Source organism: Kogia breviceps, chromosome 8, assembly GCF_026419965.1.
Source record: "Kogia breviceps isolate mKogBre1 chromosome 8, mKogBre1 haplotype 1, whole genome shotgun sequence".
Classification (NCBI taxonomy): Eukaryota; Metazoa; Chordata; class Mammalia; order Artiodactyla; family Physeteridae; genus Kogia; species Kogia breviceps.
The window spans coordinates 1,921,027-1,945,453 of record NC_081317.1 but is presented as its reverse complement, the minus strand read 5'-3'; the positions used below and the strand labels follow the sequence as shown (position 1 = coordinate 1,945,453).

Below are 24,427 nucleotides of genomic sequence, written 5' to 3'. Positions count from 1 at the left end.
CCCTTTAAGGCGCGGCCGGGGCGGGCCCCGCGGCGCGGCCCCTTTAAGGCTTGGCCTACGTGGCAGCCGCTGGAGCCGCTGACGAGAAGTGAGGCCGGCCGCCGGCACTTCCTGTGGAGGCCGCAGCGGGCGCGGGCGCCGACGGGCCGAGCGCCGAGGGAGCGAGCGAGCGAGCTAGCCGAGCCTCCCGCCGCCGCCATGGGCCAGAACGACCTGATGGGCACGGCCGAGGACTTCGCAGACCAGGTGCGGCCTGCGGCCTCGGCCGGCCCCTCCCCCGGGCCTCCCGCCCGGAGCCTCCTCCCCCGGCCCCACTCGGCCCCCTCTCCTGGATTCCCCCCGGGGCCCCAGCCCGCCCGCCTGCACCCCCCGGGCCTGGCCCCGAGACCCCGGCCGCCCCCAGAGCCGGCCCCCGGCCCGCAGGGCCGTCCCGAGGCCTGGGCCGTGCCCTCACTCCTCCCGATCCCACCGGAGGGATCGCGCCCCCTCCCCCAACCAGGGCCCTCCCTCCTGGGCTCGCTGCCCGTCCCGGCCGGGGGCACCCCCAAACCCGGCCTCCGGGCCCAGCCTGCCCTTGCGCCGCCCCCCCACCCGGGCTCTGGGTGTGTTCCCGGGCCCCTGCTTCGGCGCCCAGCTCGGTGGGCCCGTCCTCCCCAGCCCGGCCCGGGCCATCCTAGAAGCCGAGGGGTGTCAGCGGCTGCCTGCCCGGCTCCTGAGAAGGGGCCCGAGGCCCCGGGGTGCGTGGGGCGCGTCCTCTGCATTCTACACTGTTGGGTGGTCCCTGCACGCTTTTCCTTTTACTGGGCACTCTTCGGGGGCGGGCTGGGGAGTTGATCCTGAACGGGGGTTGGTCAGACTGGAGGCCTGGGGTCCTCCCAGAGGAAAGGGGGCGCCATGGTATGTACCCCACTGCAGAAAGCTGCAGTACTTTTTCTTTTCTCTTTCCCAGATGTGTTGGGTTCCTGGGGTCCCTTTGACCCTTCCCTGCGTTCTCCTTCCCTGTTTGGACTCTGCCCTGAGACTGAAATGAATGGGTATCTGTCTGTACACAAACCTGGGAGGAGGGGAAGCCTATCTTCCTGTTTTTCCCTTCCAAGGGTGTACAGGTGGCCTTCTGAGCTACAGGGGAGCCCTTGAAACAGGCAGGCCCTTGAGTCACCATTAAAGGTGTTCAAAAACTAGATGGACAGAACCAGATCCTGGAAAGGGGAAAGGACACAGCTTCCACCCTCTCTTTCGACCAAGCTTGGTCCAAAGAACGTGGTGGTGATTATTCAGTCGTGTACCTTTTACTTCTAAAAGTATCCCGTTATGTCTACAGACGCACAGCCCCATCTCTGCAGGAAGATCCACGTCTGGCCCAACTGTCATTCTTTCTTTGGTTCACTTAATGTGTGTGTGGCTTTGCCAGAGTTAAGAGTAGTGAGGTTAAATTTTTTATTTTGTATTAATTCATCATACTCGGAGGCTGGACTTCTTGAAGGGGGTGTGTGGATGTGTGTGTGTGTGTGTGCTTTCTAATCAGTTATTGGTGAACAAGATTTCCTGTTGTTTCTCTTGAGGGATGATACCTCTCTTGTGTGGTCTCCCAGTCAGGTTCTCCTATGTGCTACTTTCCTGTGAGCTGATATTTTAAAAACCAGTTTGGGGATAAAACATATCAACTTGAAGAAAGTTTTTCCTAAGGTCATGATTTTGTGTTTACAGACACAATCCAAAAATTGTATCCCTCTCAGAAACAATTCATATCGAAAGCTCTCAAAAACCAAGTAGGCTTGCTTAGTTTGTCGGTTTTCGTTGCCATAATCTTAGTGACCCAGTTTTGTTTCCCCAAGTAGCAACTACCTAAAGATGGCTCCTTTCAGCCAAGGGAGTCATGAGAGCCTCGTACACTCACTCACTCTGCAGCCCGGAAAAACCCTGGTTTTGCAAGTGAATTTCATAACCGAATCTAGATAAAATGTCTCCAGTCAAATTGCTGCCAACTATCAAATGATAAACCCTCGTACTGCCAAAAAAAAACCCCAAACACACAAAAAACCCACCAGACTCTTTTTACGCAATCCTTTATTCTTTTTCTCCATGCATTTTGTTTGCCTTCAATGAAAGAAGCGGAATCTTGGAACCAGAAAGGCCCTTGAGGGGCACACAGGGTTGGCCTGCACCAGTTTACTATGGGAAGGGAGGCCAGGCATGCTGAGGCTCCTGGACTGGCCTGGGGCCACGGCCCTGGGAGAAACCCAGTCTCTGACCTTGAGGCTAGTACCACACACAATGTGCTTCTAAAGCCTGGTGTTCCTCTCCTGGTACAAATGAAGGGAAATGCATCGTAAGAGAGCATGCTGCCTAAAAACTAGAGAAACAGCGTGGACCAAGGCTGCGTCTGTCGGGCAGCGCAGGCTCCTGCTGTCAGTTTTTCAGCACCAGAGCCCACCTTGATGGTGACAGCTGTCAGCGGACCCCTCTGTGGCCCTCTGTGGGTGACTCAGGAGGGCGGGGCTCAGCGTGTTGTCGCAACCAAAGTTAGGAGCCTCTTCTGGCGGCAGGCTTGGTACGTGAGGAGGATGTGGACAGAAAGTGGGGTGCAGAGCCAAAGCAGTGGCTTCCTATGGACAAAATCTGGGGTGGCGCTTTTGTTTTTAACATTTACCTACATAGTATTAAAACAATAAAGGTGCTGCGAGTCCGGCTTTTAAGATGAAAATGATCTAATTTGAAGGGACTGGGGAAATGTCATCAAATTCACTGATCATATAATGTGACATATCTGTCTTTTCTAACCTTGTCTTCAGAAAACAAAAGCAAAAATGAACTGACAGGATTTGGCCAGAAAGTCTGGGCTGCCGTGAACAGGACCTCAAAAGAGCCGTGTGTCCTCTGAGAGTTATGACAATAATCCAGAACCTTCGATGCGCCCGCACTGGGCCGGGTCCTCCGTATATACTACTTCTGCCGCCCCTGGATCCCAGAGCTTGGCCATAGCGTTTCCATCTTTAGATGCGGAGAGGGAGGTCTGTGTGGTCTCGCGCAGCACGTGGTGGGTCGATGTGTTGAGTCCACGCGTGGCTTGGCCGTCCTGCGACCTTCCCTTCAGGTCTGCAGAGGCGCGAGTGCAGGGTGAGTGGTCTGGTTACTTCCCGCTGGCAGGCTCTGCCCGAGCTGCCTCTTTGGCATCAAGCTCCTTGCCCTGGGTGGCCAGGGACAGTGTCCTCCTGCTGCAGAAAGTGCAGAGAATGCTCTCTGCGGGAGCTGGGCACTCGGAAGCTAGCTGAGACTGGTCGGAAGGAGCCAGAGACTAATGAACTCGGCAATCCGAACTTATGCACGTGCCCTGCAGCTGGAACTCGCTGCCAGTCTGCAGACTGTAACTTGCAAGCATGTTTGCACCAGTAAGTAGGAGTATTAGCACCTAATGGGTTCTGCCTGGTGGTTCGTCACCAAGGTGACGGATAAGCTGCGTGAGGCCTTGCTCTCCAGTGTGGCCTTTGGTTTGTTTGTTTGTTTAAAATAAATTTATTTATTTATTTACTTATTTTCGGCTGCGTTGGGTCTTCGTTGTTGCGTGCAGACTTTCTGTAGTTGCGGCGAGCAGGGTGGGGCTACTCTTCATTGCGGTGCGCGGGCTTCTCATTGCGGTGGCTTCTCTTGTTGCGGAGCACGGGCTCTAGGTGCACAGGCTTCAGTAGTTGTGACTCGCGGGCTCTAGAGCGCAGGCTCAGTAGTTACGGCGCACGGGCTTGGTTGTCCTGCGGCATGTGGGATCCTCCTGGACCAGGGATCGAACCTGTGTCCCCTGCGTTGGCAGGCGGATTCTTAACCATTGCGCGCCACCAGGGAGGTCCCTGGCCTTTGGTATTTTTACCTGTCCTCTGGCAGGACAGAGCCAGTCCTGGAAGCTCTCACCCCCAGGAGCTCCCCTTGGCCTCTGGTCAATGGCTGGAGAGCTAGGATGGCCTTGGCAGGACACTGAACCGGGCATACATAGCGCCCAGGTCTCGGGGCTCTGGATTAACGGTGCGTGGATGGCCGTCAGTGTGGTAGGGTTCTGGTGACAGTGGTGGTGGCTTCTGAGTGTTTTCCTCTTGTTCCTTTGCTCTGTCACCCCCTCCCCAACGAGGGCTTCCTGCCTTCTGCCAAAAAGGAGTGGGGAGAGGGCAGACAGGAGCCGGCTGACTCACTTTTCCTTGCTTGCTGATCTCAGACAGGAGGTTCAGAAAAGCCATCCCGCCTCTTCTGGGGAATGGGGTGGAGGCATGCGGGCGGGGGTTGTAGTTGGTGAGGCTTCTCCCGGAAGGTCAGGTGCAGCCTGGAGCTGGAGCTGCCTTCCTATTGGTGGGCGCTTTGTCCCACGTGGGTTTTTAGTAAAGAAAGCCAGGCTATCTCTCCGGCTCAGGGCCGGCTGACATCTCTTCCTGGACCTCGAGGTGCTGCGTGACCCTACAGAGCAGTGCTCAGGGAGACCTACTGGGGGTTCGGGGGTCTTGGTGGACGCACATGTGTGAGTCACTGAGCTCCAGTACCAGCCCTGACTCCGCCTGATGTGTGGGAAGTCACCTGGCCGCAGGTTCTAATCTTCTGGGATGAGCAGGCTGGAGCTGGCCCTTGAGAAGGGCAGCCCCGCTCCTCGGCGATCAGGGAAGTCTGACCGCCTCTTTCCTCTGCCTCCACGTTCTCATGAAACAAGAACTGCAGGCTGCTTTCCTCAGGTCCCTCTTGTCCTGAATACTAAGAGAAAGTAGGTTTTCTCGAGCTTTGTGGGACATGATCGCCGTATATCGTCAGGTGTAGCTACCCCAGTGGAGAGAATGGGTGACCGCCGCGGGTGCGTGGGCAGCAGCCCCCGGCCTTCGGGCCCTTTGTGTGGGCGGGAAGCCGGCTTAGCACGCGCACCGGCCAGGTGGCTTCTGGGTGCCTGCTTCGGGGGCTCTTCTGTGCCGAGGGGACACTGTCTAAAGCAGCGTGACGTGGGTTCGGGGGCCACACGTTGAGACCAAGGTGTGTGTAGGCAATGAGATTAATATTGGGTCTGGCCTCGCGTTATCGCGCACCTGGTTGTTTTCTTTCCGGTTCAATGCAAGCAGGTGCTCGTTAGCGGCTGGCTGGTTAGGAGAGGCTCCGGGTCGGCCTCACTTGTAAAATCGTCAGCCCTAAACCTAGGTCACGTGTGACTTTGAAAATCAGATTCGTGCTTAGTTCAGAGCACAGATGCCTGAACTTTTGCCGTGTTTTTCCGAAGCAGAGAGACGTCTGTCTCCTTGGTGTGTCTGCACGCGGAGAGAGGAGTGAATTACGTGTCCGAAGGGAACCTTCTCTCGGCCGCTCTTTAATGCTCTTGACCCAGACACTCAAAATTAAGACGCGTCACGGAGGCTTTAAACACTGCCTCCGTCTCGTCTTGCGGGCTGCGGCGCGGTGGGCGCGCTCCCCCGGGGACACAGGGCTGCACGGAGGCGAGTCAGGCTCTGCCTGGGAATCCGAGTCTGCACAGCCGTCCAGTGGGGCTCTGCCGGCCTCGCCATGGCTTCTCCCCGGTTTCCACATCGAGCTGAGGCCTGTGTCGTCGCCCGGCCTTCTGGGCTGGGCCTTGACACGAGGGCCGGGGCATCAGAGCTGAGGGGGTGCTCTTTGTCTCTTGACGGGCTGGGTGATTACACCGTTGCTGGGCATTTTGAAATCATTCGGGCCATAAGGCAGAAACGGGAGGGTATGTGGCGTCAGCTGTCCCCACAGCCTCTGATCTGATGTGTTTCTTCTCTGCGTGGACTCCAGAATTCATAGGATTGGGACCTCTTTTTTTTTTTTTAACAGGGTCCTTTCCCTTTCCTTTTCTCCTCTGCTCATTAAAGTTGGAAAGAATCTTCGCCACCATGGACCCAGCTGTCCTCACTTTTAGAAGGATAGTGGAGACCACCCCCCCTCCCCCCAAAGTAACTCAGTCTGTCCAAGTCCAGTGTGCTGGCTGGTGGGCGTCAGAGCCAGGGTGCGAACCCTGAGCCCGTCTCCGCCCACGCTTCTGTGCCCGTGTCTGCGTGCTTGGCCGTCGGCGCGTCTGTCTCCCCCTTACTGTGAGTCTGGCACCACTTCCGTGGGGGTCAGGGGCTGAGCAGACGTGACACCTCGGGGCTCAAGCTCCAGGACTGGAAGAGAGTGGACACCTGGCTTGTCACCTCTCTCTCCCCTCCTCCCAGGCCAGCCAGGCCAGGCTGCTGTGGCCCACATCCCCAGAGGAGGGGAGGCTTCTCTGTGCGCACCGAGCCAGAGCTGACGACCTAAAGGCTAGTCTAAGCGGCCCGAGGCTCGTTAACCCTGTTGGACAGCTGGAGCGCCTCCTAGGACTTTTAAGCAGCTCTTCAAACACCAAAAACGAAGAGACGCTCTTATATACACCTTTGTTTATTCCAGCGCCAGGTTTAATTGGCCTAAGAGGGGCTGTGACATTCATTCAGCTGTCCCTTTGAGGAGTCAGACTCACCGATGCCCTTTAGACTCTGGCTCCTGACATGTCACTCGTGTGGGTGGGTCCCCGATCTTTCTCCCGAGTTCCTGCTGTGTTATCGTGTGTCATAGGATTTCTTTGCCTTTGTACCTCAGCTTCGAATGCTTGGTAAGAGAAAGTGCGTGCGGTTCACCCGAATGACATTTGTACCTCAGTTTCGCCTTGCCTGTTTGTGTCCTAACCACCCCTCGTAAGCGGCGGGGCTCGCAGGGGGCAGGCGGCCGTGTCTGGAGGTGTTCGGGCTGTCGCGGTCGGAGCGGGGCTGCTCGCGGCAGCTAGTGGGTAGAGAGCCCGGGGAGGCTGCTCGCAGCCCTCGGCGCAGGACGCCCCACGAGAGAGCGAGATGGCGCAGGGGCAGCAGTGCTGCGGCAGAGACGCCCTCGCCTGGCCGCCTCCGAGGGGCCGTCCAGTCTGTCGCCGGGCCAGTTGCCTTGCCCACGCCCTGTGTCCTGTGGCGGTCCCACGCGTGGCTGTAGTCGCCACGCACACGTCAGCTGAGATGGCGGAGGAAGTCGGGGACGGGCCCGTGGCACCGCCTTCGGGCTCCTTCGTCCCCGGGACGGAGGCTGGGGTGGTCCCGCGCCCGGACCCGCCGGGCGCCTCACCCTCAGCTTTCCGTGGCCCCGCAGTTCCTGCGAGTCACCAAGCAGTACCTGCCGCACGTGGCACGCCTCTGCCTGATCAGCACCTTCCTGGAGGACGGCGTCCGCATGTGGTTCCAGTGGAGCGAACAGCGGGACTACATCGACGGCACCTGGAGCTGCGGCTACCTGCTGGCCTCCTGCTTCGTGCTCCTCAACCTGCTCGGGCAGCTGAGTGAGTGACCGGGCGCTCGGGGCCGCGCGCCGCGCCAGCAGCCCGGGCCGGGCACGTGGGCCTGCCGGCGCGCGGGTGGGTGCTCTGGGTTTGGTCCTGGCCGCGTGGCTTTGAGGCCCTGTGATCAGTGCCCAGAGCAGGAGGTGCTGGAGATGGGGGCATCTGGGTGGGCCGGCGAGGACGGGGGGCACCTCAAACCCAGGGTGTCTGGAAGGACCAACAGGTAAACGAAGAAGGGAGAGCAGAGCATCAGACACCAGTGCAGCTGTGTGGGCCTCGGGCCTTCCTTCGGCGCCTGCTGACCGTCTTCCGGCGGCAGCGCTCCCTCTCCTGCACGTTAGGGGCAAGGACGGGACTTGCACTTGCCAGCCTGGCCTGAAGCTCCGCAGTTGAGCTTCTTTCTGATGGACAGTGACTCTGTAAGCAAGGGACCCACTTTCTGGACCAGTATTTTTCTTTTTTTTTTCTTTTTTTGCGGTACACAGGCCTCTCACTGTTGTGGCCTCTCCCGTTGCGGAGCACAGGCTCCGGACGCGCAGGCCCAGCGGCCACGGCTCACGGGCCCAGCCGCTCCGCGGCATGTGGGATCCTCCCGGACCGGGGCACGAACCCGTGTCCCCTGCATTGGCAGGCGGACTCTCAACCACTGCACCACCAGGGAAGCCCTGGACCAGTGTTTTTGATGAGTAAAGGCCCGTGGACGCACGTGTGTGGCCTGTGCCTCCCATGAATCCTCCCAGAAGATGCTTTTTGCTTGGGGGCGGGCGGTTGGGCTGCCGCTGCACCAGGGGGCCAGGTGAGGTGGCCACGGTCCCCTGAGCCCCGCCCTTCTCCTTCCCAGCCGGCTGCATCCTGGTGTTGAGCAGGAACTTCGTGCAGTACGCCTGCTTTGGGCTCTTCGGCATCATCGCGCTGCAGGTAAATGGCACGTGGCTGGGGTCCCACTCTCGCTCTGGTTAGAGCAGAGCTTCTGGCGAAAAGGCATTTGTGAGGACTCGGGCTCACTCCCCTCTCAGCCCTGTGTGTGTCTGCCTGGAACGCCTTTTCCCTTCTGAGAAGTTGCTGGATTTTCCTCCATGCAAGCTGTGGAGACTCAGGAGAGCCGGACAGCCAAGTACCCTGGGAAGGGGCCGAACTCCGGGCACCTCCACCTTTTGCCACTTTCCTGAACTTCCTGTGACAAGGGGACAAGACACGGGGTCAGCTGCAGCCAGGACCCTCTCGTGTTAGCATCTTACTTCATAAAGAAGAGCACCTAGCTACTCACGTGAGACGTGTCATTCATGTCTACTCCAGACCGGTGCCTCGGAGCCGCCACGGTCTCCAGAACGTCCTGGGCCCCACTCTGAGGAAGCAGGGGCTTGTTTGATCCGGGGCCACCACTGCACCCTGAGAGACGCTGAGCTTGGGGCTGTCGGTGTCCTGAAAGGGTTTTGTGCATCTTGTATTTAGATTCTCACCTATACGGGAAGAATTGCCTGATGCTGTTAGTTCTGTAGAAATACAGATCTGTCTGAAAATGCCAAGACTCAAGTTTCTCTCTCTTCTCTGTTCTCCTTAGACGATTGCCTACAGCATTTTATGGGACTTGAAGTTTCTGATGAGGTAGGTGCCTTCTGGTTGGTGACTTAGTGCACTTTCCTCATGTTTCTAAACTCAGTACCTGTTGGTTGAAGTAAGTTTCTTTGGGTCCAAACCATGCTTCTTAGAATCTGTAGTGTGCCTTGGTGGAGCCTTTTCCTTCCCCACCCAGAGCCCCCAGGACAGAGGTGAGAACGAGGTCATCCCTCCTGACCCCGTATCTCATGAGGGCGACGAGGGTCCAAGTGCAGCACTGGCTCCCAGGGACCCAGCTCAGCTGGTCAGCAGGAGAGCCCAGGCCAGGCCATCCCGAGGGTGGCGCGGACGCATCCGTGTCTCCGGTCGTGTGGGGCTTCCCTGTCCGCGGGTGTCACCGGAGTCCCTGCTCCTGCTGGGGTCTCCCGATTTGGTCCACCGGGCGCTCACGGAGCCTGACGAGCCTGAGCGACTGGCGTGGCCTGTCTGTTCCTCAGGAACCTGGCCCTGGGAGGAGGCTTGTTGCTTCTCCTGGCGGAGTCCCGCTCCGAAGGGAAGAGCATGTTCGCGGGCGTCCCCACCATGCGCGAGAGCTCCCCCAAACAGTACATGCAGCTCGGAGGCCGGGTCTTGCTGGTCTTGATGTTCATGACCCTCCTTCACTTTGACGCCAGCTTCTTCTCGGTAAGTGTTCCTGGTCGGGTCCCCGTCCTTCTAGAAGGGGCGCTGCCCCCTCTCTTCCCGGCTTGTGCACTGAGCGTAGCTGAGGGGCCATGGGGATGATCCCGTTAAAGGGAACAGAACACTGCCAAGCTCTTACGCACCAAGAAGCTGCCTTTCCAACAGATTAAGTGCCTAACCTCCCTGACCTCGCTGAAGGCTCCGTCCGGGCTGTCGGTGAAGGTTCCTGGCACAGGCCCCTGTTTCCTTTTCCTTCCTCACGCTCCTGCCTTTATCGTGTCCTTTTTGTTGGGGCTGCAGAGTCGAAGGCTTTGTCCTTGTCCCCCAGTAGCTTACAGAGCTGGGGGGCCCTGGCCGGGCGGGGTCCCCAGGAGGGGCTCCTGGTGCTGGGGAGGGGGGAGCGTTTGGTTCTAAGCAGCGCCAGGGACTGTGGTTGTGACTGACAGGTGCCCCGGGCTCAGACTGGAGCAGGTCCCGGTAAATGCCATCCTGTTCGTCAGAGACCTTTTACCCTTCCCCAAACCTTTCTCAGTTCAGAGCGTGGCTTTCTCTGCTGCCCCCATCACAGGAGACATGCTTTTCTTCCCTGCTTGTAATGCCGGCTCTCGGCACGCCCTGAGTCACCCCACCCTGGCCCACAGACTGCAGTGACACGGGCAGCTGGAACCTGCCTGTTTATTTCCACTGCTTACCTTTCAACCTGTGCAGATTCTCCAGAACATCGTGGGCACGGCTCTGATGATTTTGGTGGCCATCGGCTTTAAAACCAAGCTGGCCGCTTTGACTCTCGTCGTGTGGCTGTTTGCCATCAACGTGTATTTCAACGCCTTCTGGACCATTCCCGTCTACAAGCCCATGCATGACTTCCTCAAGTACGACTTTTTCCAGACCATGTCGGTGATCGGAGGCTTGCTCCTGGTGGTGGCCCTGGGCCCCGGGGGCGTGTCCATGGACGAGAAGAAGAAAGAGTGGTAACGGACCCCTCCCCGCCTGGCTGGGAGCCGTGGCCGTCGAGGACTGGTTCAGGGTGGACTCGACCAACTGCCAGCATCTCTGTATCCTCTTCCCTCCCCTCCCTTGGTAAAGGCACAGATGTTTTGAGAACTTTATTTGCGGACACCTGATAATTGATGGCTAAATCTGCTCTGGACCCACAACCTGCTATCTGACCACGCAGAGCTGGCCAGCCCGTGGTCAGCACCTCCCTCCCCAAGGCAGGCCGCAGCTGCTTGGGGTGAGCGGCTTGCTTGGCTGTGGCCTTGCAGTCCTGTTTTTTTGGGTTTCTTTTTTGGGGTAGGGGACCTTCAAGCTGTACTGTGAGCAGATACATTTGTGTATCATTCAAAGCAGTCTCCCTCTTATTATTTTTTTTAAAGTTTACGTTTTTAGCTAAAACTACTCGATGATGTGGGGTGGCCCAGCCCGACATCAACACACTGGTTCAAACTCGCACCAGTGCCTTCCCCGTTGTTTCTGCCCTCTGTTGTGATACTTTATAGGGACAGCGAGAGCATGTAGAGAAACCCTAGACCCAAAGAATAAGGCAGTGTTAGAGAGGCAGCCAAGGTTGCCGTCTACGGTGAAAGGTGTTCATCAGGGTCTCGACTCAGATTGGTGCAGTTTTTACGGGGCGACGCCCTGGGAGCGGTAGTGGCTCAAGGTGCGGACGGTGGCCCACGGGGACCCGCCCCCCAGACCCGGCAGCACGCGGGCCCAGCCCGGTGGGGGACAGCTGCCACCGCGGGGCCGGGCCGGAGTGGGGCGCTCAGACCGGTTACCTCACGCTGAGCTGCCCCAGGACCACGGCCAGAGCCGGGCCAGCGCTGCCCGCTCATCTCCCCCGTGGGGCTCCCCAGGCCGTGCGGCCACCACTCCCCCACCTTCACCTTCACGAGGCTGCAGCTTGCTCAGATTGTCTATTTGCTACGCTATGCTGAATGCAACCCAAATTACTTTTTACAATCTGTGATGCCTTACCGATTGGATCTCGATCCTGTATTTCAAGTTTCCTAACATTGCCTTATACTGCGTTTCTCTTGCTGGGGCTGTGAGTGCTTCTTGCTGTTCTCCGCTCGTCCACCTCCTAGCGGTGCGCCTCTGTGCCTCCCACGGGGAGTCAGGGTCAGACCCGACGCAGTGAGGCTGGCCGAACTCGACGAGGCCCTCCTTGGAGGCCTCTCGCAAGCCTTGCCTTGGAGCCGATCTCACCCTCTCCGGTTTGCTCAGCTAGGGCTGCAAGCCTGAGGGCCTCCCCAGGGCTGCTGGGCCCAGTCCTAAACCCAGATCCACGTCTACCTTCCAGCCAGAGCCAGGGAGAGGTGGGGAGCAACCCCACCCCGTCCCAGGAAAGCCCCTGGTCAGCTTCCCAGGGAATGGGGGAGGCCGGCTCTTACCCACTGGCGCTCTCAGAACCTTTCCAGCACCCACCTGTGTGCCCACCACTGCAGAGGCTCAACCCAAGCCGCTCCCAGTCCCTCCCGCAGTGACCTTCCTCCCCGAGTATTTATAAGTTCAGAGGGCTTTTCTACTTCAGTCACTGGGATGCTCCCACACCAAGGGCGTTCTCCGACTCAGTGCCGCAACCTGGGCAGCGGGCGTCTTGATCTACACCCCCCTCCCAGTTACCCCAGCACGATGGCCCTGATGAATGGTGCTCTTGGCCAGGTCGCAGTGGCTCCGTGACACTGTCTTTGGCAGGGTGCGGGTCTTCTTCTGCCCCCTGCTAGGAAGACCTTTCTGGTTTGTCAAAACTGAGATTGACCCTGGTGGCCAGGTGGCGTGGTGGCCCCCGGTCCCGCCTCCCGTGGCCCTGCGCGGGCTAGTGCTCGGGCCGGGGGTCGATTCCCACTCGGGGAGAAGAGGAAAGCAGGATCTACCGATTGGTTTTGGCACAACGATTTCTGAAAAATTGTTTGCTTTATGGGGGAGACAGTTATGAATCTCATTTTACGCTGTATTTTATATCTTAGTTGTGTTTGAAAACATTTTGATTTTTGGAGACACGTCAAAATAAATAGTGGCATTTGTTGTACGCAGTGTGATCCTCTGGTGTCGTCCAGCCAGGTGGGGACTGGCCAGGGCTCTCCTCGGGTGCCCCCTCCGGGGTCCCTGCTGCTTCCTGGGGGTGGGGGTGAGACCCTGACATCCGTGGGTCAGACCCCCCCGGCCCGGCCTTCTGGGGCAGCAAACGAGGAGCGGACAGACATCCCAGCAGTTAGGAGGACGCGCGGCAGGCACCTCGAGGAGGAACGTGGCCTGGATGCCGGGAGGGTTCTCAAAAGGCTCTTCGGATGTGTTTTCTCCAGCAACTTTCCATTAACCTGACTGTTTGAAAGAGCTGAAACTCTTAGGTTTGCGGTGATGACTCTTGGACTTCTTTTTCAACGAGCCGGACTGCTTCTGCGGCACAAACAGAGAATTCCGATCAGTGGAGGCGTTCTGATCTGACGCAGGGGTGCTGTGAGCCCGGTCCCCCCAGTCCTGGCCCGCAGGGAGGAAGAGGCTTTAGTGGAAACTCCTGGACAGCCAACCAGGAAGCAGCGCCCCGCCCCCATCAGAGCAGCCTCGGCGATTATCTTACGTATCGTTAGCTCGAGGTTTCGGTTATGAGAAAGGTGTTATATTTTTCTAAAGCAGCTGAAACCATGGTTAGAAGAAGCCGCTGCCACGCCGGCAGCCCTGGGGGTGGCACCCCACCTTCCCGCGCTCGAGGACCTGCTCCCGGCCCGCGCCCACAGCCCCGCTGTCTCCGGGGCCCATCTCTCCGCGGCGTCTCGGCTTCTCGTCCTCATCCCCCGCCAGAAGGTCGTCGGTGCTGTCCCCGTGCTCAGTCCCTCCCAGGTCCTTTTTGGTGAACAGCTCGGCTGGAAGGAGCAGAGGTTTGGGCTGTTTCAGGTCGAGTCCACCACGTGTGCCGGTGGTCAGCCGGGCCCAGGACCAGAGGACACGCGGCGGGAGGGAGCTGCTCACGGCTGACGGAAACGGAGTGGACGGCCGCTACCCGAACCCAGAGGGTGGGGAGGGAGGGGGGCGCGTCCCAGCTTACGTGGGTACAGGTCTGTCATGCTGTCGTCACTGTCACTTGGGGCGGCGCCGTCATCGCTGGACGCGGGCTCCCAGAAGGCTTCTCTAGGGCGGGGCGGCCCGTGCCGGTCTGCCCTCCCGCTGCTCCCGTGCTGGCGGCAGGCGGGCACGGCCTCCACACCGGGCTTCCGACACTCCTCGTCTGGAGACAGACGCGCACGCTGCCCGCGTCCCGCCTCGTCTCCCCACAGCCCCCCCGGGGACAGAGCTCAGCTCCGCCAGGGCCCCCAGAACCCTCCGCCCGGAGGGCGAGCGCCATCAGCTGGGTTCCAACCGGGAGAGCAGGGGGGCGCGTGGGGATGCGGGCCCAGGGCAGGAGGGTGGCGAAGGCCTGCCTCCCTCTCCTCTCCTCCCCGAGTAGGACGCGCCTGGAGCATCTGTTCTCTGGCTCCAGCCGGGTACGGCTGGGAGGGTGCTGAGCGGGCACAGGAAGCCAGGCCAGCCTGTCCCCCGGAGACCGAAGTCCCCTCAGGCACAGCGGCCAGGACCCCCGCTGGATGGCGGGGCTCAGTGCAAGTTGGTGCCTGGCCCTTGCCGACCCCTGGCTCAGAGCGGACGGCGGGGACAAGGCCTCCAGGAGACGCCTCGCTGGAGCCACACCGTCCCCTCCGGCACCGAGGGCTCGGGGCAGCCGGCTGTCGGAGCTCGCCCGCCATCGGCTCTCACTGTCCCCCAGCTCCGGCCATCGTCACTCACGGGGTGGCCAAGCCCTGCGGGGCCCCGGCTCTCTCGCCACCGCCCACCCGCGGGGCCCCACCCCGCTTCCCCTCTGCCGCCCCCTCCACGGCCGCACAGCGGCCCGTCACCGGCGGAGCGGAGCCCAGGCGCGGCCAGGCGCCCCCGCCACGCGCTCTGCTGCCGGAGCGGCCCGGGCCCCGGCGCCTCCCAGGCCCGTCTCAGCGCCTGGGCCCGGCATCGGAACCGCCCCCTACTCGTGGGCAAACCCAGCCGCTTCCCGCCCTCGCCGAGCAGCTGAGCGCGGCCGCGGGCAAGCAAGGTGCCCAGGAGCCCCGTGTCCTGCCTCCGCAGGCGCCTCAGCGCCGCGCTCGCAGCCTCCTCTCTTCACGCGGAAGCCAGGCCTTTGGGCTCGTCCTCCTCACCTTCCTTCCTGCCATCGGGCCCGCCCGCCCCGCTCCGGCCTGGCTCTGTCCCCTCCTCGCCACCTCAGCTGCCTCTGTCAGATCTCAGGGCCCTCTTCCGTCCTCACCTGCCCTTCGGGGCCGTCTGACGAGGCAACCGCCTCACCCCCGAGACTCCTCTCTGCCTCAGACACGACCGCCCGGGGCTCCTCCGAGCTCAGGCCCGGCCCTGTCACCCGGCTCCACGCGACGCAGACGCAGACGCTGCGTCTGTGTCACTGATCTGCGTCACCTGAGGGCTGGTCCATGTTCTCAACGGCCACCCTCCCTGATCCACCTCCACCTGGAACGCCTGAAGGAACCTGTGCTCTTCCCCAGAAAGCTGTTCTTCAGACTCCATTCCCCCACCCTCACGACGTCATCAGCCACCCGTGGTCACACCAGGACCTTGAGGAGCACAGCTGATTCCCCAGCTCCCTCGCTGCCCCCGTCCACTGATTCTACCCACAAAACCGTTAGACACCTCCCACATCCTTCCCCCCGCCCTGCCGGCACCTGGTGACCCAGCCACCGGCATCTTCACCTGGGTGAGTGCACAGCAACGGGGTGGCCTCTCCCACTCCTTCCCTCTCCTCTCCCCTCTCCCCTGGCAGCAACACGTGATCCCGAGACACAAGCAGATGAGGCCAGTCCCTGCTTTAACCCTTCCAGGGCAGCCCCACTCCACGGCTGCCAAGACCCTCTGTGGTCCCGTCCCCACCCGCCTTTCTAACCCCACCTTGTCTAGTGGCACAGTGGCCGTCCTCCAGACACCACCCCCAGCTAAGCGGAGCACTCTCCCCGCCCCCGCCACCCCCCCACCCCACCCCTGCAGTCCCCGAAGTCTCATTCTAAAGAAAAACCCTCCGAGAGCCTCCTGCATAAAGCAGGTCCATCTGCCTCGCTTGGCACTGTCTTCTTCACGGCACTTAACACAACCTGCATCACTTCGGAGTCAGCCTCTGGCTCTGCACCATCGCTGCCATCGTCTCTCTCCTCACTGTGCTGGGACCCGGCCCACTGCATCCACCAAGTACCACCAAAGGAGGCCCGGGCTGCCGCTTCTGCGTTCTAGGGGCGCTGGTCCTGGGGGAGGGCAGGCAAGCACCCAGACACCCGTGTCCCGCCTCGGCTACTTACATTTCTGCAGCGCCCTCCGGTACCGCCGGCCCTGGCTGTGCCTCAGCACGTGCTCCGGGGACTTGTTGATGTGCCGCAGGGTGAGTTTGCAGAACAGCTGGTGCCTAAGGGGACAGTTCACAAGCAAGGATTCAGACCCACGCTTCTCCACCCTGGCCTCCCCCACACAGACTGACAGCGGAGGTCTACCACGTGGCTTGGGCATCAGGATTCTTAAAAGCTCCCTAGCAACTACGATCCGCAGCCGGGGTGGAGAAGCACTCATCCAGGCGGGCTGTGGCCTCTCACCGTCTACCTGGAAAACAGGCCTCACCAGCCCCGCCGAACTCTGCTCCAGCATGAGAGAGGCACGTCGGCGAAAGCCTGGCAAAGCGCTGGATAGTGGGAGCGTCTGCCATCCCCCTCTTCGTTTTGACTACTATTGTCAACCGTGAGCTCTCAGCTTAATCACAGCTCTCCTTTAAACTAAAGATGGGGAAACGACCGCGCTCAGAACCTCAGGTGACAAAGCACAAGCGCTCCAATCCTCTTGAAGCAGACAGGCTCGGGTGACAAACCTCACGTTTACAAAAAAGCAAACATGCACGGGGGACGGCGGGCCTCACTTGAGATCCCAGGTGACCCACAGCTCCAGGACGCCCACCTGGATCTCAGCTCTCCTATCTCACGGGAAGGTGGGCGCTGCAGAACAGGCCGCGTCTTTGAGGAGCGCTCACCCAGCGGGGAGGGGTCGGGGCTTTGGAGTCTACCCAGCTCCGGCCAGACTGAGCACTAGGAACTGTCCCACCCTACGCCTCCCCGGCAGTGCCGGGCCTATCGCGGCCCGGCCCGGCCACGTACGGGTTCTTGGTGCTGGGCACAATGTGCGGCTCGAACTCAGCGTAGTCGAAGGCCGGGGAGGCGCGGACCAGCCGCCGGTACTTCTTGCCGCGGGTGTAGACCTGGAGCTCCGACAGGCGGCAGGGCAGCTCGTGGCCCGTCAGAGCGCACCTCACCTGCGGGCGGGAAGGCGGGGCGGTCAGGGGGTCCGGGCGGTCGGGGGTCCCGGGGCCCGTCGGGGGTGTCCTGTGCTCCCCGCCCACCTTGCGGGCGCCGGGCTCCAGCCGCAGGCTCGGATGCTCCCGCAGGAAGGCGCGTACGTCGGCCGGCGGCTCGCTCATGGCTCGGTGCACTCGGAGCTGGAGGCCTAACGTCGCTCGAACCACGTGGGCCGGGGGCGGGGCGGGGCGGTGCCCCGGAAGCAGACGCCTCCAGATCCCGGAAGCGCGCGCCCGGGCGGGGCGATGGCGGCGGTGCGGGGCCTGGGGCTGCGAACGGCGGGGCTGGGGCCGCGGGCGGCGGGCGCGGGGCCGGTGAGCGGAGCGGGGCGGCCGGGCTTGGGGCGCGCGCCCGGGCTGGACGAGCTCAGCCGGCCCCTGGCGTCTCCGCAGGCTCCGGCCCGCGCCGTCCGGAGGCGCGTCCTTGGGGTCATCTCGCGCCCAGGTGAGGACTCGTCCAGGGGTGCCCCCGGCACCAGGGAAAGCCGCCCCGTCCGTCCGTGCCTCCGCTTTGCCGGGGCGCGTGGCGTCGCGATAAGCCCTGGAACTGCCGCCCGAGCCTCTGAGTCGGGCCGTGGGTGCGCGCGGGCTCTGGCGGGCGCTATTGTCCGCTCTGCCGCCCGACACGCTCGGCCCGAGACGTGCCATAACCGCCCCACGGCTCCTCGGGCTGATGCGGGGCCAACCCAGGACGGAAACTGTGGGTTCCTAAAGGAAAGCCTAGCTAATCACCACAGTTTGCATGTTGTCTCCAAGGCACAGCGAGGGTATTTGTCTGTAGAGTGCTGTGCTCCCTGTAAAGGCACGTTGCGAGCCTGCTCTAGGTCTGCTTTTTTAGCATCCTCAAGACCCGTGATGCTTTCCGTTGATGGGACTCATCCTCTGAGAGCTTAAATGTACTTCCTGTGTTCGTTTTGCCAAGTTTAAATTTATGAACGATGGAAAAGAACAGCTGTTCTGAGAGTTCGGTTAAACCACTCTCCTGAGTGTATCACGTTCTGTCTAAGCCCTGGATCTCATTCAGTGGGTGAATGTCCACTGAGTGGGTGTCATGCACTGGGCACTGGGTTAGGAGCTGGGCTGGACGCAGCTGCTGCTGGTGGGCTCCCGATTGCACGTGGTGGCCTGGGCCCTCTTCCTGTACCACGTTCTCTCCGGTAGTCATGGCAGCTTCAAGGAATTGGCTGCTCCAGTTCTTTGTTCCAGGGCTTCCGGCCCCATGCCCGTGTTGTGACGTCTACTAGGGTTGGTCTGGAGGCCCAGCAGGTGTGGCAGCTCTTCAGCCGAAGCAAGTGCCTCAAAAACGGAAGACAACTCCTTTCTCCAGTGGTTTCTGTTTCTCATACCTGTGACTGCCTTTGGCCTGGGGACGTGGCAGGTAAAGCCTGACTTCTCGCGCTCCTGGCTCTGAGCCCTTGACCCTGCTGCCACCTGCTCGGCCTTATGCCCTGTGTCCATAGGTCCAGCGCCGGAAGTGGAAGCTACAGCTGATCGCAGAACTAGAGTCTAGAGTTACGGCCGAGCCCATCCCGCTGCCTGCAGAGTGAGTGTGTGTGGCCGCCCACCCGGGGCTGGGCTCACTTGAGATCAGCAGTGGGGCCTGGCTGCTGCTTGCCTTTCTGACCCTGATGGGAGCCCTTAAAAATCAGTGGTCCTGCTAGGCTTCCTGTTGACACCCGACTGCCCTTGTGAAGCTGCCTGACATATGTACGTAGAAAGATCTTTGAACCTGGGTTTCGTGCTTTTTCCAGGACCAGTGTAGCTGAGGGTCCCCCCCCGCCCCCCGCCCCGGTGCTGATGCCCTTCTGCAGCAGTAATTCTTAGCTGGAGGGGAGGGCACGCGTATGTCAAGTCTGGATGTGAGGATGGTACCGTGAGAAAATGCGCAGGCATTCTGCTGCCTTCTCCCCTCATTTAAAAGCACTTAGGAACTCCCTGGTGGTCCAGTTGTTAGAACCCCATGCTTCCACCGCAGGGGGCTCTGGTTCCATCCCTGGTCAGGGAACTAAGATCCTACAAGCTGTGCGGCGCAGCCGGGGGCGGGGTGGGGGTGGGGGAGGCACTGTCCTAAGAGTGCCAGCTAAAATCACAAAGCTTTCCGGTCAAAGGAGCAAACAAGCAGGTCACATTCGGCTTGCAGATGACGGTTTTGGCCCACGTATTTTATCGTGTTCACGCAGGAGGCCACAGCGTTAAGCTTTTCTTGAAAACGTGGACTGTTGGGCAGCACAGATCCACGTTCCCACGTGGCATCACAGGGGCCCGCTTTCCCCCTTGGAGGGCGCATCACGCAGACCCCACTGCGGTGGCGCGTCACCTTCTACACTGCTTCTCAGGCCGCGGTGGGCTTCGTGGTTTGCAGACCCTTGAGAGGCTTTGCCTTCCTGCCAAGCCTTGCTTGGTGCCAGCTTCTCCCCTCCCTTGTAGCCCGATGGAACTGAAGAACCTGGAGTACAGGCCAGTGAAGGTCAGGGGGCACTTCGACCACTCTAAGGAGCTGCACGTGATGCCGCGGACCGCGGTGGGCGGGGCCGGGTTCTCGGGGGCGGCCGCCAGCGGTGCCCACGTGGTCACCCCCTTCCGCTGCGCTGACCTGGGGTGAGTGGGGCGCGGGGCAGCTGATTGGCCTGGCACATGCGGTCCTTCCCATCTCCTTCCTTCTCAGCCCCCAACCCTGGGAAATCCAAGAAACCCAGATAAGCTCGACTCCTTGGGAGTTTGAAATGCGTTACTCATTATTAAGCCAATTAACTTATTACTGAACAACGCCTGCCTGTTGAGCTCTGAAGGAGGGGTGAACGAAACAGGCCTCTTTGGAGAAACCGTCGATGAGTGGCCCACGCGTTTAGTGCTTAGGGTGCAGCCTGAGGGGCCACAGCAGAGGAACTCCAGAGAAGGGAACCACCAGCCCTGCAGGGAGGGAGCCGACTCGAGGAAGGCTTCCCCAGGAAGGCTTCCCCGGGGCTCTTTGGGTCCAACGGTGAGTGCAGAGTATCCCGGGGGAAGGAGAGAACGTGTACGCGATGGGGGCCCTGCAAGCGCACGATCCAGAAGTAGAGCGGCTTCCCAATGGTAACATGCAAACGAAACCCCAGGTCCCTTGTCGGCCCCCAGCTTTCTGGTTTTAGGTCTGGGATGGGCCCCGATGCTGCGGCTCGGGGACTCCCCTGGTTAGGATGCGAGATTGGGGGCAGACACGAGAGGCAGTAGTTGGAGGCTGTGGGGCGGTGTCGGTCATTGGCTGCATGTGCAGCAAGTGAAGCACAAGGCAAGCAGAGGCCGCGAACCTACAGCACTTGCGGGGTCGGAGGCACAGCCCTCCCCCCCCCCCCAGCTCTACTCGTAAACCCTTCCCCGTGCTGCCGTCCGGGAGGTAGTGACCACCTTTATTCAGAAACCGCCCCCTGCCTGAACCAGCGCGCTCTTACTACTCTAGAGTCACCATCCTGGTAAACAGAGGGTTTGTGCCCAGGAAGAAAGTGAATCCAGATACGCGGCGCGAAGGCCAGGTAAGGGGCGTGAACCCGTGTCGTCGTCGTCGTCCCCCCCCCTCCGGTCCCCGAGGAGCCAATCCAGCCTCCATGCAGGGCCCCACAGAGCACCTCACACCTTCCTGGGCAGGTTGAGGGAGAAGTGGACCTAGTCGGGATGGTGAGGCTGTCGGAGACCAGGAAGCCCTTTGTTCCCGAGAATGATCCCGAGAGGAACCACTGGCATTACCGGGACCTGGAGGCCATGGCCAGGCTCACAGGCGCAGAGCCCATCTTCATAGATGCCGACTTCAGTACGTTGTGAGCAGCCCACCCCGAAGGCCCTGTTCTCCCTCTTGACCCTGGACCCCTCCCAGTCGCTTCCGCCCCAGCGTCGCTGCAGTGGGAGTGTGCCTGACACGCGCTAAGAGGGGGGCAACACGAGGGGGCTGGCTGATAGGCCACGGTGAGGACACGGCCCACTGTCTCCGCAGAGAGCACAGTCCCCGGAGGACCCATCGGAGGGCAAACCAGAGTCACCCTGAGGAACGAGCACATGCAGTACATCATCACCTGGTGAGCCCGGGGGGGCCAGCCACTCCTGCCGCCTCCACCCTCCTTCCAGCCCCTGACCGTAGTCACTTTCTTTCAACCCAAGGTATGGACTCGCTGTGGCCACCTCGTACCTGTGGTTTAAGAAATTCCTAAGCCGGACTCGTGGTGTGTGACGAGGTTGGCGGATGCAGCCCTGTCCCTGAACAGCCGAAGCCACTTCAAGAAGTTCGACTTTAGGCTGATAACGTGTTATTGGCATAAATAAATCTCTACACCGTACGTGTAGCGTCTTCCTTCTACCCAAATGAACGAGTCGATTCAAGTACTGCTTGGCCTTTTCAAAACTGGACCCACACACAAGTGCTGCCCTATGGGGGATAAGGACGCAGGATTTACCGGCCGCTGTCCTCAACTTTTAGCCCAAAATGCCCAACACTGGCTGAAGAAGAGGATTTTTTTTAATTATTATTTTTATGTACAGAAAAATCAATAGCGTACACTTAGCCCAGTTTGGTGGCCAGTTCTTTGGCCTTTGCCTTTTCCAGCTTGGCGATGCGAGCCACTGACTTGGGGCCCAGGACGTTGCCTCCCCAGTGACGGCGGATCTGTAACAAGAAGACAGGCAGTCAGCTTGGCGGGTCATTTCACGCACTCCCTACGGGGTTGTTCCAAGCTGACTGGCAAATACAACTGCTCAGAAAGAGCCGAGCGCCAGCCAGCCTCTGGCTACAGACGCAGCTTTACCGAAAGACAGTGCTCTGTGCGCGCGCGTTAAGTACCTCGTCGTATCTGTCGTTGTAATTGGTCCTGACGGCTTCCACCAGCTTAGCCAGGGCCCCTTTGTCTTCCCTAACGAGGCAGAGGGAAAAACGTGGGTCAGTGGCCTCGCAGTAACCCTTCCAAAAAGCGGCAGCGACTTCCTTTTTAGCTCCAGCACAACCCTTCTGCCTCAGATGATAACGTGACAGCACGGTTTATTCAGGTGAAGAAATTCATAACCATCATGGGCAAAGGTTCAGAAAAGTACTCGTTGAAGGCTGGTCTTTTAAGGTAAGATCCCGAGAAATTAGGCAAACTTGGTGTGGGGGGGCGGGGAGGTTGTCCCTAGAGATTCTTGGGAATTCCGGGCGACACTGCACACTTACGAGTTGACTTGTGTGAAGGCCACGGTGGTGCAGGTCTTCCTGTGGACCAGACGCCCCAACCTGGCCTTGCCCTTGATGACGCAGTAAGGAACCCCCATCTTACGGCACAGGGCCGGCAGGAAGACCACCAGCTGCAAGAGAGCGCGAGCCCCAGGGGGCGCTCTGAGCACGAGCCCCAGGGAGCGCTCTGAGCACGAGCCCCAGGGGGCGCTCTGAGCAAGAGCCCCAGGGAGCGCTCTGAGCAAGAGCCCCAGGGAGCGCTCTGAGCACGAGCCCCAGGGGGCGCTCTGAGCACGAGCCCCAGGGAGCGCTCTGAGCACGAGCCCCAGGGGGCGCTCTGAGCACGAGCCCCAGGGAGCGCTCTGAGCAAGAGCCCCAGGGAGCGCTCTGAGCACGAGCCCCAGGGGGCGCTCTGAGCACGAGCCCCAGGGGGCGCTCTGAGCACGAGCCCCAGGGAGCGCTCTGAGCCAGAGCCCCAGGGAGCGCTCTGAGCACGAGCCCCAGGGGGCGCTCTGAGCCAGAGCCCCAGGGAGCGCTCTGAGCACGAGCCCCAGGGGGCGCTCTGAGCACGAGCCCCAGGGGGCGCTCTGAGCCAGAGCCCCAGGGAGCGCTCTGAGCACGAGCCCCAGGGGGCGCTCTGAGCCAGAGCCCCAGGGAGCGCTCTGAGCACGAGCCCCAGGGGGCGCTCTGAGCACGAGCCCCAGGGGGCGCTCTGAGCACGAGCCCCAGGGGGCGCTCTGAGCCAGAGCGGTGCACCCCAAAGCCAGCGCGGCAGCAGCCGCTCAGGGTTAGAAAGCTCCGGACTTGTACTTCAAGGTTTAATTCAGTGAGAGTGTCACATCATTGCAACAGCCACGAGGTGGATCCCTTGTCAGGACTTCCTTAGATGGAAAGCCGACAGTCCTCGCCACCCTGCTGCGGCCTCTGCCAGACCAAGTATTTAGCCTGGAGCCACCTTCCTGGTACAAACAAGGACCCAACCAATCTAAGTTCAGGTGTCAACGCTTGAGAACAAGGCACACGTACCTCGATGGGGTCCACGTCGTGTGCGATGACCACCAGCTGAGCCTTCTTGTTCTCCACCAACGTGGTGACGGTATTAACCCCTAGAACAGACAACCAGTCTGCATGGCGGAGGGGTGGGGCTGCTGGGCACAAAAGCACTTGTACCGGGGGCCCCGCTATGACTCAGGGTTAAAAAGCTCGGATTTTACTCTTCACAGTGATTCCAGGTGAAGAAATTCATGCATCATCGCCAAGAGCCTGCCCCGCCACTCACCCTCTTCAAGGAGGGGCCCACTCACCTGCTCGGAGGACAGGTGGCCTCTTGGTGGGGACATCCCCTTTGCCCGCAGCTTTCTTCTCAGCTCGGGCCAGCAACCTCTGCTTCTTCTCTTGCTTTGTCTCTGGTCTGTACTTGTGGGCCAGCTTAAGCAGCTGAGTAGCTGAAAAAAAGACCGCCAGTTCAGGTCAAATGCTAGGTCACCGTCCTGAATAAAACTACGGTTCAAGAGATCTCACACGTTATCTCTTCAGTGTATCACGTTCTCGAGACCAGACAAGGAATCCTAAGTTTTAGTAAGCGAACGTACTGAAAATACCCACTGCCCCTTTACGGGCCTCAGCTCTACCAGTGTCCAAGTAAAGGCGCGGGCAGCCTTGCCCAAGAGACCCCTTCCCAATGTTGCTTTTCTGCCACAGAACCTCACCTGTTTGGCGGTCCAAGGCCTGGGTGAATTGGTTAATCGCGGGAGGCACTTTCAGCCGTTTATAGAGGATAGCCCTTTGCCGCTGCAGGCGGATGTAGCGGGGCCATTTGACAAAGCGGGTGAGGTCCCTTTTGGGCTGGATGTCCTGTCCTGAGAAGCAAAGGGCAACACAGGCTCAAACTCCTTGTCAAGCTCGTGTTTAGGGCCACTCAGAAGGGTGTAGGTGCATCAGCGATCTCGGTGCCTTAAAATGGCATCACCACCTCTCAGCAAACATTCTTCTGCATCACCTGCACACAAACACCTAGGATCACAGGGGAGACTAGCGACACCTCTCCTCATTCAACAAGCAGCAAAGGTGTACGTCAGTGCCGCACTCCCATTGTCTCTGCTCTGGCAGAGCTCGTTTCGTGACGGCCAAGCTGAACCCCAAAGGCCAGTATCTGGGCTCCACGCTGCCACAAGCTCAGATGCTTACTTACGGCGCGGCCACGAAGGATGCGCCGTCATTGCCCCCTCTCAGAGGCAGAGATTAAGAACCGAGCCGGGTTACAGCTAGAAAGCAACAAAAACGCGAGAATCCCAACCCAAGTAGCCTCGACTCCAAACTCACTGAAGGT

At 60.3% G+C, this 24,427-nt stretch overlaps 4 protein-coding genes, 1 long non-coding RNA gene and 4 other non-coding genes across 10 annotated transcripts in view; 3 read left to right on the top strand and 6 right to left on the bottom strand.

The window, feature by feature from the left end:
* The first annotated feature begins 34 nt into the window (after positions 1-34).
* On the top strand, positions 35-12,581 carry SURF4 (surfeit 4). Its single transcript, XM_059073304.2, has 6 exons — positions 35-246; positions 7,126-7,312; positions 8,154-8,230; positions 8,874-8,917; positions 9,367-9,553; positions 10,259-12,581. The coding sequence occupies exons 1-6, from the start codon at positions 199-201 to the stop codon at positions 10,523-10,525; spliced, it is 810 nt and encodes a 269-aa protein (XP_058929287.1). The 5' UTR covers positions 35-198; the 3' UTR covers positions 10,526-12,581.
* SURF2 (surfeit 2) lies at positions 12,448-17,116 on the bottom strand. The gene is made up of 6 exons (XM_059073305.2): positions 16,974-17,116; positions 16,732-16,886; positions 15,892-15,995; positions 13,596-13,775; positions 13,247-13,413; positions 12,448-12,949 (listed from the first exon to the last, which is right to left on the bottom strand). The coding sequence occupies exons 1-6, from the start codon at positions 17,049-17,051 to the stop codon at positions 12,866-12,868; spliced, it is 768 nt and encodes a 255-aa protein (XP_058929288.1). The 5' UTR covers positions 17,052-17,116; the 3' UTR covers positions 12,448-12,865.
* On the top strand, positions 17,050-21,232 carry SURF1 (SURF1 cytochrome c oxidase assembly factor). Its single transcript, XM_067040347.1, is given in 11 exon segments — positions 17,050-17,103; positions 17,105-17,172; positions 17,174-17,243; positions 17,322-17,373; positions 18,173-18,306; positions 18,389-18,471; positions 19,356-19,526; positions 20,365-20,437; positions 20,550-20,712; positions 20,893-20,974; positions 21,057-21,232. Coding segments are annotated over 11 exon segments (1,020 nt in total). The 3' UTR covers positions 21,127-21,232.
* A 43-nt stretch (positions 21,233-21,275) lies between these two features.
* LOC136794692 (uncharacterized) lies at positions 21,276-23,618 on the top strand. The gene is made up of 2 exons (XR_010841797.1): positions 21,276-22,003; positions 23,322-23,618. It is a non-coding gene; the product is annotated as an uncharacterized lncRNA (long non-coding RNA).
* The window catches only part of RPL7A (ribosomal protein L7a), a 187,105-nt gene continuing 184,071 nt past the window's right edge, over positions 21,394-24,427 (bottom strand). For both annotated transcript variants that reach the window (XM_059073303.2, XM_067040332.1), the window contains exons 3-8: positions 23,808-23,957; positions 23,403-23,543; positions 23,125-23,204; positions 22,099-22,229; positions 21,733-21,802; positions 21,394-21,558 (exon numbers count right to left, since the gene is read on the bottom strand). In XM_059073303.2, the coding sequence (XP_058929286.2) occupies positions 21,454-21,558; positions 21,733-21,802; positions 22,099-22,229; positions 23,125-23,204; positions 23,403-23,543; positions 23,808-23,957 (677 nt within the window). In that variant the 3' untranslated portion in view covers positions 21,394-21,453. The remainder of the gene's footprint in view (positions 21,559-21,732; positions 21,803-22,098; positions 22,230-23,124; positions 23,205-23,402; positions 23,544-23,807; positions 23,958-24,427) is intronic.
* On the bottom strand, positions 21,897-21,964 carry LOC131762040 (small nucleolar RNA SNORD36). Its single transcript, XR_009337128.1, has one exon. It is a non-coding gene; the product is annotated as a small nucleolar RNA SNORD36 (small nucleolar RNA).
* Positions 22,876-22,947, bottom strand: LOC131762039 (small nucleolar RNA SNORD36). The gene has a single exon (XR_009337127.1). It is a non-coding gene; the product is annotated as a small nucleolar RNA SNORD36 (small nucleolar RNA).
* LOC131762036 (small nucleolar RNA SNORD36) lies at positions 23,282-23,356 on the bottom strand. Its single transcript, XR_009337125.1, has one exon. It is a non-coding gene; the product is annotated as a small nucleolar RNA SNORD36 (small nucleolar RNA).
* Positions 24,032-24,102, bottom strand: LOC131762042 (small nucleolar RNA SNORD24). Its single transcript, XR_009337130.1, has one exon. It is a non-coding gene; the product is annotated as a small nucleolar RNA SNORD24 (small nucleolar RNA).